The 11,613-nt window shown below is 43.6% G+C and overlaps 1 protein-coding gene and 1 long non-coding RNA gene across 2 annotated transcripts; one reads left to right on the top strand and one right to left on the bottom strand.

The window, feature by feature from the left end:
- Nucleotides 1–6,263: 6,263 nt before the first annotated feature.
- dusp1 (dual specificity phosphatase 1) lies at nucleotides 6,264–9,463 on the bottom strand. The gene is made up of 4 exons (XM_076013117.1): nucleotides 8,775–9,463; nucleotides 8,391–8,536; nucleotides 8,071–8,290; nucleotides 6,264–7,425 (listed from the first exon to the last, which is right to left on the bottom strand). Exons 1-4 carry the CDS (start codon nucleotides 9,181–9,183, stop codon nucleotides 7,073–7,075), a joined length of 1,128 nt encoding a protein of 375 aa, XP_075869232.1. The 5' UTR covers nucleotides 9,184–9,463; the 3' UTR covers nucleotides 6,264–7,072.
- A 359-nt stretch (nucleotides 9,464–9,822) lies between these two features.
- Nucleotides 9,823–11,076, top strand: LOC142879707 (uncharacterized). Its single transcript, XR_012925339.1, has 3 exons — nucleotides 9,823–10,099; nucleotides 10,186–10,313; nucleotides 10,555–11,076. It is a non-coding gene; the product is annotated as an uncharacterized LOC142879707 (long non-coding RNA).
- Nucleotides 11,077–11,613: the final 537 nt, after the last annotated feature.

Here is an 11,613-nt window from a genome sequence, read left to right as displayed (position 1 = left end):
GGCGCGAGTTCGACGGACGGTTGGGTCTATCTGTCTCGTCCCGTCCCGTGACATTGGCAGAGAGGAATGGCGCGATTCCTGCTGGAGGAAGTCCGGCTAGGAGCTGCTTTGGAAGGATATGCTACACGAGAAAATACAAAAAGATAGCCATAAAGAAATTGCAACAGCTGAATAGTCTACTGTCACCTTCCGTTTGTTTAGCTCCTATACAGACTGTCGTGATTTCCAGCCGCCAGCAAATACAGCCTCAAGGGGGCGCTCCTTGAACCTGGTCCCCAGGCATCGAGAAGTGCAAGGAGAGAAGAATTTGAACGATTATGAGTACAACGTGTGTTTTAGTCTCAGGGGTTGAGTTAAGGCAACTCAAGTGGTTATTCTCCCAGTTGCCTTAACTTAACTAGACTCCAACGACACGGACAACCCGAGGACCGTCACAGATAACGTGTGTTTTAGTGTGTCTGAACTTGTAACAACCGTAAAACTGTAAAGCTAATCAGCAATTTCAAGCTTTTCTGTCCTTCAGAAAAGCTTGGACAATTTGGTTATACAACGTGTGTGTGCGTTCTGAAAGAAGCGATTTCTCATTTTCGAATGGATAATACAGGATATACAGCATATGCAGCCTGTACTGTTCATTTATCTACTTAAATGTACAATGTGTTCAGTATTTTAAAGCTTTTACACATTTCTTCAGAAAAAGTAAATATGTCCTATTTCTGTGGAAACATTGATATTAATCAATATCCCAAATGGGCAAACTTGTTAAAATTGTCACGTGACATTTTTTTTTTTCACTGCAGAAGAAAAAAAAAGCTGTCCTTAATTCTAACTTTTTCTTGATGTTGTTTTTAAGCAGTACATGTTCCAGTTAATAATATCAATAATTAACTTTCAATCAACTGTTTATCTCTTGTGGGCATAGTTCACCCTGAAAAGCTATTTGTGGCACTTCACATCAGCAGTGTTACTCATTAATACCACTTCTTGAAGGCCAACCGTTTGAATTGCCGATTGACCAATAGTATGGTCTCCTCTGACTTTTACCTGAGCACAGCAGTTTTCCTCTATTCATCCCCACTTTCTCTGCTTTTTTATTGGCCTGCAGTTTGAATTTGAAAAGGCTGTCGGGTCTCCGAGGCCGGGCTTGTCTGAGACCTCCCGCTCCTGCACGTTTCTGTGCGTCACAATTGGGCAGTTGATTTTCCGACACTTAAGCCTATCATTTTACAATCTCCTGTCAACAGAGTTTCACAAACACAAGACTGTCCACTCATCACTGATCATGTGAGAGAGAAAAATCAATATGAAGCTCTCATTCTCTTCTCATTCATTCATTCTCAGCCTGAATGTTTGTTGTTGTTGTTGTTTTTTAAATAAAAGTAAAATGTTCCTTCACAAATAAATTACTGCTTTCTGCAAACGTAACACGCTCTGATGTCCTCTAGATGGCACTGGGATTCAAAATAAGTCTTCGCGAATGACTAGTCATTGACTTGTCAGTGCAACAGACTTAACTAATTTCCCTTCACCCAAACACAAACTGGTTTTGTATGAAAAACAGAATAAACAGTTTGACTCATATATGGAAAAATGAAAACTGAGCTGAAGCTTTTATATGTGTATATATATATATATACTTTTTTACTTTTTAAAAATATTTAGAACTGAAAAAAGTGTTCAGTTGACTCAAAAAAAAATTGCTCTATATTGAATAAAGTAGTTAACTCTGTGAGTCCCATTTTAAAATACCAGTGTGTATGTATGCAGGGAAATCATTTTATCAAGGCTCCTAACACAAGAGCACAATGTAGGCCACAATCGGCTCAGTCCGCAGATTTTAAATTTCCTCACTTTTGAAGCCCGGCGATTCAAGCATGATAAGCTCGAATCGCAATGAAAGCCAATCGCAGTATCTTCGGGCAGAAGAACAATAATTTGTTACACCTTCACACCACAAGCCAAACCATATGAGCATTTCCACAGCTGCACTTGGATCATGGGATCTGATTTTTGTAGGAAAGTCTTTGTATCCATGTGACATGACGGAAAAGGGCTGGTGTTTGGATTCAGGATGTCCCATGCTTGCTTTGGCCACAGGCCCTGAAACCTCTCAAGTAGGATTTATGTTTCTGGTGCAACTACATCAATGGGGCTGGAAAAAAAAAAAAAAGAAAAGAAAAAGAGGCCGATCGAGTATGAATCTTTGGAAATTGCAGGTTCCTTGTATGACAGTGGCTGATCTAGTGCTCGAACGTGAATCTCGGTTGCGCCGCCTTCACCAAGCACTTATGTTGGCCTGGTGTGATTTATGTCGGCTCATATGTATGTTTTTTTGTGCGTGTGACATCATCCGCTCAGAGTGCAGGCAGTGTATGAGACGGGATGCCAGACATTCCTCGAGTGCTCCACACAGGATCTCGCTCCTGCTTGTGAACACAACCCCGTTCCTCCATTGAGTGGAAAAATACAGAGCTCTGTGTGCAGATACAGCATGGCCATCGAGGCTCTGTGGGGGATTTGGAGGGGGCTTTCTTCAGACTTTCATTGAGAAACATGACAGATTATCAGCTGTTTGAAGCAGATTTGTGATCGCAAAACAGTTGTTTTGTTGTTTTGTTTTGTTTTGTTTTTTTAAGAATTACCACGCAAAAGTTTTTCATGTGACGTCGCAGGACAGCCTTATCAGAAAACAGGCCGCACATACCACAGACGCACGCAGGCACGCCAACGTCGTTGGCCGTCTGCAGAGATGCCTTGAATGATGCCACAGTTGCAGGTTCCGACATTGTTCCTTTCCACCGTCATCTGACATTCCAGACGGGGTTGTTAAAGGAAGGGGAGGTCTGCCGGAGAGGAAAAGCCACTTCTCTGCAGACCTACAGAATGTTTTCCTTGCGCTACACAAGCCTCCGCTTATCACGTCACACATCGGGCCTTATCTCCAGCGCAGGTCACGCAAACGGCGGCTCGTCTGGCTCAGCTGCAACCTTCGAAGGTTTACCTCAGCTGACTGTGTGTGTGTGTGTGTGTGTGTGTGTGTGTGTGTGTGTGTGTGTGAGGTCAATTTATCCGCTGGAAAGGTTTGTAAGCAGGTTTGGGTTTAACATTCCCGACGCCGTAAGAAGCGTTCACTCAAGATATGGCATCTGGCACAACAGACTGTTTGCCCCGGAGACTTTAGAGAGGTTTCGCCATCACACTTGTAATCCTCTTAGAGATTTAGCGCAGGTGAGCAATCTGCCATGTCATCAGTGTGCAGCTAGATCTTCACTCGGAATATTGGCCGCGTTCGTCACGACGTGCGTATGTGCGCACGGGTCTTAACCCACTTCTCAGGCACAATGTAATTAGAGGTGGGAATACTCAGGATTCTCCACTCTGACACCTAAATTGCCCTTCCAGACGAAGTTCCACGTGGGGAAACTTGAGCGTTTGCTGCTTCGTCCAACTTGCTGGAATATTGATATGAGAGGTTTTTTTTTTTATATAATTCAGATTGGTTCCCCTTTTATCGTTTGTGTTGAAAACAAACTGAACTGCTGAAGTAAGGATTTTCCAGCACTTTATTCTTCCCCTCATCGTTAGCCCATCGTCATTAGCTGTGCACAACATATTTACTCTAACAAAATAACCAAATAATACTAAGAAAAAAAAATGACTGGTATGTTCGACAGTGGAAATCTTTTTCACAGTATTTTAGGAGAAAATGGATGTCTTCCACATTTTTGAAGGTGGGGGGGTGGGCACAACAGCTTTTCCATGTTACTTTCGCTTTCATTCGAGTGTGTACTTAGGTACTTTTCTTGGGAGAAAAGCATCTTGTACACAGCTACTGCTACAAACTGAAAGCAGACACAAATATGATCTTATGTACTTTCTTCAGTTTATCATGTCATTGCCACAAAGTTCCAGGTATATGGAGTAGATAGATATGATAGCCTAATAGATAAATAGTAGATATATTAAAATATTTGTATGGTATGGAGCATTTGTATTTCCCTGGTAGATGATGACTTTAAATGTCAACGTTCAATTTTTCATGGACAGCTTCAGTCACGTCCATTGAAGGTTTTTGGTTTTTACAGCATTTATTTTCACTTTTAGTATTAAAAAGTATCACATATATTGAGCAGGACAAAACTGGAAACCAAAAGGAACGCAGTTGCATTAATTACCCACAAACTGCCATAATCTGTCCATATGTATTGGAGGGCGCCAGGTTCCACGTCATTTGTTTACACATCAATCAGGCAGGCATTTTTTTTTTCATAATCCATAAAAATCACCCACAAAGTTTTCTTCCTACCGTCACATAATCATATAAACAGTTCAAGAGGAAGTGTGAAACACGCACTGAGAGTCATAACTTTTCACACAAGCGATGATGGTTTATTCTCTCACTGAAAGCCTTTGTAAACTTTTAAGCCTGACATGTCTTTACTTTATAAATTCCTGATCCGAAGTGTGACGAAAACACTTCCTGACGCCAACCAAGTTTGGTCAAATCCATCATACTTGGCCAAGAACAGAATGTGTCACATGTCAGGTTTATGGACAAGAGCTGAAAACTTACATCATCTTGAACACATGCGATTCTGACTGGATGATGCAGTGGGGTGAAAAAAGTGGGGGGTGGGATTATGTTTCTTCCTGTTCTGGCACCACAGCCTGACACATTATATAACCATTGTTTCCTCAGTACTGTGTTAATTAAAATTACTTTGAAGTTGAGTCACATCTCAGTTGCTAAAAGCAGCGGCCAATTGGCAACACGGTGAAAATGACAAGATGACGTTAGTCAGTGGTCTGGCTGAACACAGCAGTGAGTTTGAGAATAAAAGACACACAAAAAAAATTTATATAACAGTAACAGGAAACTGCACTTTAGCACTTCCCTTTTCACACTGAATCACTCCATATTTCACCCTGATGGAGGATCCAGGCCAACTTTGACAGCACCTTGGCATCTGTAGATCTGTTTCCTCATCAGATTGTAAAAGATGCCTAACGACTTTCACACACACACACAGACGCCACAGGCACACATGCCGCGGCCACCCAGCCTTTCTCCTGACGACAGGGCATCTGAAGACACAAAAGTGGGGGTGGGCCCTTTTGTGTTGGTGTGGGAGGGAGGAAGAGGGGGTGAGAGGGGGGGTTCACACTTCACACATATGTCACCAAAACCACAGACTGTCTGAGGGAGCCGGTGAGGCACCTCATAACGGAGGCATCGTTATGATTTGCTAAAAATAAATAAATAAATAAATGAATAAAAAATCAAATGTTTCAATTGTTTGCTTTGCCGACAGGCAAGACGTCAGTGAAGTTGGATGTTGAATTAGGAAATTCTTTGCCCTTTTCAATGAGCTCCCAGTGTTCAGTGTTGTTTGTGTAATGCCGATCCTCAGGCTATCAGCATTTGACATCATTACCTCTGGAGGAAGTTTTTCCTCCCTTTTCTCACACCCCGCCAAGGGTCAGTGCCAGTGTTTTGGCTCATTTGCAACCCAAAACATATCCCTATCCCTTTCATATCCTAACTGCCCCCCCGCCACCCCGCGAGCGTGTGAGCCGTTGGACACAAGGCCGGTCCTTGACTGAGCCCTGAATGCTCTTTGGTTGCCACACTTTTCCCAAACGCCTTGCAGCTGCTCCCATTGTGGCGACAGAAGGAGCGCTCTGCCGCTGATCCTCCAGGCCTCCCGCTGTTGCCCTGCCCTCGGATGGCTTCATATTAGTGAGGGAGTGTGTCCTCGACAATGGCTAATAGAATTACGTCGGGCCTTTCACAAAGGCAAACTTGTGGCGAAGTTGAACGCTGGAATTCCGTCGCAAGGATCGGATTTGCCAAGCTGTTCAAGTTCAGGGCTTTGCTATAAAAAAATATGTTGTAATCTTTTGTCAGTCCTTCACTGTTTTAGACTGAATTAGATAAAGCAAAGTATATGTCATCTCAGTTTTTTTTTTTAATGTGGCTGTACATTTGCTCTTATTTTATCATGCTAAAACTAAACCCATTTCAATAAATTAACTTGATAAATAAATGTAATATTTCTGCCTTTTAATATAGAAACACATTTAATCATTAAGTATTTATCTATATTACTATAGTATACTATATATTTTATTCTATATAATGTTTGTAAATGTGTAAACAGTATCAATACTTTACTGTGCACCTTCACTAGGTAGAAAAACAAATACTGCCCAAATGAATAAAAAGTGGGATGGAAAGAATGAGAGAGAAGAATCAACTGAAGATAAGTACAAAAGTCAAATGACGTTTATTTGACAGTATAAAAAACAATATGCAAAAATAGATATGATTAAGAAATATATTACTTTACTTCAATAAATACGTCAGAATGCAGTCACCGAGGACTACGCGTCCCCTTGTAGTAGAGTTGTGTGAGCCTCAGCGCTGCGGTACACAGTACAGAAACATGAGGTATTTCATGGTCTATTTCCCCAATGTGTCAGGATCGTCGAGGTTCAGTCATATCTTGAAAAGGAATGAGTTTTGTTTTTTTGTGATTTGGCAACCCATTCAAAACCTCCAAAGTCTGTGCCATCTACGCTGGGGAGGGGAGGGGATACATTCATTGTTCATCGGACGAAGTGGCAATTTCGAGCTGGTGAAAAAAGTTTGTCTGCGCTCTTTGACAGCACGCAAAAAACGTTTTACATTTGATGATTGAACACCCTGAGACAACTGTAAGGCCACACTGTGTGATGATGATTATCAAAAGCAGTTGTCTAGATGAAAAACAATATATATAGTATCTGTCCTTTCAATAAAGAACATCAATCGTCAACTTCCACGCAGGAAATTGTTTTGTTAGGAGGTTTCTGGGGAGGTTTAACTTCAATACTGCCTGATGGGAACGTTTGACACTCCCCTTTGAAATGATGAGGCCTTCAGACTGAGATTTGGCAAGCAGATCTGATGCGAAACACAAAGTCTCATTCTCAGCAGTGATACCAGTATCACTGTTGAACCTATAGTGTCTTCAGCAAGAGACCCTTGTGAGTTCAAGTCCAAGCATAGTCTTTGCTCTCCGCACAGCCCTCAGCAGCTGGGAGAGGTGGTGATGGGACTGTGGAGGAACGAGAGCTGGCTGGCGGAGGCGCGCACGGGGATGGAGACGGGGAAGTTGAAGACCGTGTTGTTGTTGATGGCCGGGCTGCCCGCCTCGGTGGCGCAGCTGGACGACGCCAGCACCTGGGACTCGAACTGCAGGAGCTGCCCCATGAAGCTGAAGTTGGGCGAGATGATGCTGCGGCGCTGCTTGACGAACTCGAAGGCTTCGTCCAGCTTGACGCGGTTGGTGCGCATGAGGTAGGCGAGACAAATGGTGGCGGAGCGAGAGATTCCAGCTTGACAGTGCACAAAGACACGTCCTCCTTTGTTTCTCACAGAGTCTGTTGAGGAGGGGGAGAAGAAAATCAGAGACGTTAGAGTTTTGTATAATATGAGTCAGGTGAGAGTCCTTAAATTCTGCCCGCATGCTCCGGGAGGGAAAGACAATTTCAGTTGCTTAGTCTTCATTAAAATACAAGAAAACAGTCAATAGAGGGTGAGGGGTGGGAGATGGTGGGCGCCTATTCCCCAAGGAGGCAGTCTGAATGGACAAAGAAAGGGAACAGACTCCTGCTGGGGGTATTGAACTGGGAGCGACACCGACTGAGGAGAAATTGCTTTTTGTTCAGTCGGAACAAAGGGCGGCGTGGGGGGAGCCATTTAATCGCAGCCAGTCAAGCCCACAACAAAACTAGTTTAGGGCTCACAATTCAGGAAGGGGGTGGGAGGAGGGTTGCCCCTCATTCTATGGCTGAGAGGTGGTGATGATGTCACCGCTATTATGAAGCAGCGGGGCGCCTGTGCCAAACCAGCTGGTCGGTTTTGGAGGGAACTTTTTAAAATTTAAATCCGGAGCAAACACCAGGGGGGTTGGGCGGATGTCCGTGTCATCAATGGGGGTTTGGCAGGGCGACAGCTGTGACAGGCTGCTTCACATTTGGCGGTTAAGGAAGCGCGAAGGAGGCAAAACAAGCCAGCGTGCTCACCAATAAACTCAATCGCCACGTTGAACCAGGAGCTGATGTCGGCCTTGTGGTTGTCCTCCACCGGGATGCTCTTGTAGAGGAACGAGTCCTCAAAGTGGTTGGGGCAGTTGGCGGAGACGTTGATGAGAGCGGTGATGCCCAGCATGTCCAGCATGTCTTTTCTTGAAGCGTGGTAGGCGCTGCCCAGGTACAGGAAGGGCAAGATCTCCACTGGACCACCCTGAGGAGAAGAGCGAAATACATTCAGTCAATTCCAAAACAATCCACAGTCATAAAGACTAATAATGCTAATTTAAAAATATTATTAAGAAAGCACAAACCTGGTCATATAGAGGAGTGTTGCAAGGACTACAGCTGGGGTCTGCAGTTTCTGGGTGGCTGGAACTCAGAGGCAAACTGAGCCCTTGTGGAGGTGATGATTTGGCACACATCTCAGGAAACTCTTTGGAAAAAGTCTCAAAACCACCTAAAATAGGGGACAAGAACATTTAAAACGTGCGTTAGTCCAATGACAGGACGATGCAGAGACATTTCCATGTTTAGATAACGGTGACAACGGCTCATCGGGGCTATTTTGGAACATTGTTTACTTCGGAGCAGCTGCTGTGGTGACAGCTGTAATCCGCATTTGTTTCCTCGTTGTTAGGAAACGAGGGGGGAAACAATTGGATGGGGTCTTAAAAAGCGATCACCTTGGCTCTTACCTTTCAAAATATAGAGCCGCATTCCGCAGGGGTCACGGCACAGGGCCGTGACGGCGAGCATCAGCGTCCCGTCCTTCTTGGCCTGGCTCAGGTCCGAGCTGCGGTCGTCGAGCAGCACCACGGACTGGTAGCCTCCCGACAGCAGCCGGTTCCTGGTGTCCTCGTTGGGGACGATGTGCTCGAGTCCCAGGCCGCCGCGGGCTCTCCGGCGGACGATGGTGCTGAAGCGGACGTTGGCGGACCCCGAGATGTGGGACAGGTTGAAGGACAGGAAAGAGCGACAGTCCAACACGAGGCAGCCGGGGACGTCGTCCCCCAACCAGCCGCACAGGGACGCACAGTCGATTGCGGGAACATCCATGATGACCATAGTAGGGCGACGCGACAAAAATGACAAATCCAAATACATAAAGCTTGAGCGGTGGCGAGGCGGAAGTTGAAGTTGTGTGTAAAGAGCCGTTTGTCTGTCTGCCGAACTTCTAAATACGAGGCGGCGGGTCCTTTGTTCCGGGGTTTCAAAAAAAAAAGGGCAGAAGAAGAAAAAAAATCGCTGTGGGAGAGGGGGAAAAAGTTTTTAAACTATCTAAATTACTCCTTTCTTCTTTTGAGCGGGCTTTGTCGTTCTAGGTTTCTACTTAGTTTTGCTTAATTCAAGTTTTTACAAAGAATCCCTTCTGCCTGTGCGAGGTTCGGAGGCACTTATATATCTCCGTGACTGTCAATGAGAGGCCAATGACGTCAGGCGCCGCCCCTCTTGGCTTCCTGCCAGTGCTGCAGACGTCATCGCTGTGCTCTCGGGCCCCCCTCCCCCCCTCCTCTAGTCCGTGCGGGCTCTCCACATACGTAGCGCACGTACGCGCTCACGCTGTCAACGTGCTCGTACCGTTCAAGAGTTGTCGTTTTTCTTTTTTTGGTTTCATTTGATGTCACACTTAACAACATTTGGCCTCATATTTTCTATATTTATGTAAATATCTTTTTTATAAAAAATTAAAAAGAAAAAAGAAAAAAGAAAGAAAGCAGGGAATGTGGTGATTTTATGACGTTAAGTGATGTTAATATTTACATCATATTTTTCTATTTTGCGCCTTCACCATGAAGTTGATACACACAGTAATAGGTAAGATTCAGTCATGGAGCCCATAAAAGTTTATTCTTTGTTTTTATTAGTCAGAGGTACATAGAAGTCAATCCTCCGAGAGCAAAGGCCAACCATAAAAGTTAATCACTGTGTAGAAATCTGAAGTCCAGTAAATTTCCACATGCAGGGAAACAAAACACCAGGCTGACAGGAAGAAAACAGCAGATGGAAGAGCTCTTGACCTGTAAGTTTTGTGTGGTTTGAGGTTTGAATTAAACAGATGGATGTGTCTCTAAAGTGTCATTTCTGAAATGGTGGTGCATTTTGAAGAGACACAGAGTGCCTGAATCCCGTTGGGGAAATCCTTCCAATTTGTCGCAGGGCTTTGCTGACTCAAACTGGCCAACGCTGCTGTGTCATAATGAGGAAACAGGAAGATCACTATTGACAGACAACAGGTATGTCCTGTGACATGGGGGGGAGGAGGGGTGTTGAAACTTGGAAACAGAGACAAATAGAACTAGTTTTGTTTTGAAACAACTATTGACCAGGAAGGTTTTGGATAAGTTTTATGTATTAAGTTTCAGCCATCCGCGTTTTTACCTGACATTACTTGTTGATTTTTTTTTTATAAAAAAAAAAAAAAGATCATCCAATACACATCCAATCTGTTTCAACTGTGTTTTGGTTCCGGTAAAGGGGGAGGGGGGAGAAGATGTGTAATCCGAGACGAGAGGGGGAAGGGCAGCAAAGAAGCGCAACAAGTCACGAAAACTTCACACTCCATTGAGATGAGTCAACTGTGAGGCACATGCCTAAAAGCAGGAATGCAACACATAACACAATGGTGGGGGAAACAAAACTGGCCCTGAAAACACAGTGTACCCAAACATTTTGTCCTCACTGCTGCCCATGTCATGGCAGCAGTAATGTACGTTTGTGTGGGAATGAAACTAGACACCACATGGAAGGGTGAATGATGACTTCCGAAGCTCTAGCGTATCCAAGTACAAAATGTTTACTTTCACCCCCTTTATCATCTTTAAAAACAGCCATTTCCTGTCATACAGTAACAGTTTAGTCATAATAATAGCAACAAAAAAAAAAAACAACCCTGTGACCCTGTAAGAAACAAAACCTTTCAGTATCAGTATTAGGACACAGAATGTATTTTTTCCTCCAAAACAAAAAAACAAAAATTTTCCAACTATTTGTTGTACACCCACTTTGTTTTTGTGTTTTTTTGTCTTTTGAAATAAAAATAAATTCAGAGACCTTATATGCTTGTTGTGTTTTTATAAGTGATACACTGTAAAAAAAAAATAAATAAATAAAAAAAAAATAAGAATATCAACAAGGCCTGTGTCTGAAATAGAGGCCGAGACGATGCTCTGTTTTGATTCCCATAATTATGGCGCGTAACCAACCAGTTCTCATCCAGAAAGAGAAGTGAAACAGAGGATGACAGAAACCATTTCCTGTAGCCAGGCCATCGTCATGATAGCCTGTTTACTGTCAGTGTAACTATAGGCAACCGCTGAACCATCACTGGGAAAATACAGGGTCAATCCCGAGATATATTTTTGGGGGCAAGAATTTTTCATTTCACACATAAACATATCTAAAGAGAGAAAAAATTGATGAAAAGCAAAGAGAAACTTTTAAGCCACATTTCCAACCGAGAACACAAAGTATCAATTATGGATGGTGGGAATAAAGAGAAGTTTCCACAAAATTTTAATGAAACTCTTTTTTTTG

Source organism: Nelusetta ayraudi, unplaced genomic scaffold (genome assembly GCF_046127955.1).
Source record: "Nelusetta ayraudi isolate G7.1 ecotype Tasmania unplaced genomic scaffold, CSIRO-AGI_Nayr_v1 ptg000143l, whole genome shotgun sequence".
Taxonomy (NCBI): domain Eukaryota; kingdom Metazoa; phylum Chordata; class Actinopteri; order Tetraodontiformes; family Monacanthidae; genus Nelusetta; species Nelusetta ayraudi.
The sequence above is the reverse complement of the archived record's forward strand: the minus strand, read 5'-3'. Positions and strand labels throughout refer to the sequence as shown.

What these genes read in the sequence shown, in the direction of transcription:
- dusp1 (XM_076013117.1), bottom strand. Translation starts at nt 9,183, where the DNA reads ATGTATTTGGATTTGTCATTTTTGTCGCGTCGCCCTACTATGGTCATC. An exon ending in GCGGCTCTATATTTTGAAAG is followed by an intron (nt 8,537 to 8,774) that starts GTAAGAGCCAAG and finishes CCCCTATTTTAG; the next exon opens with GTGGTTTTGAGACTTTTTCC. An exon ending in CGTGGCGATTGAGTTTATTG is followed by an intron (nt 7,426 to 8,070) that starts GTGAGCACGCTG and finishes CCTCCTCAACAG; the next exon opens with ACTCTGTGAGAAACAAAGGA.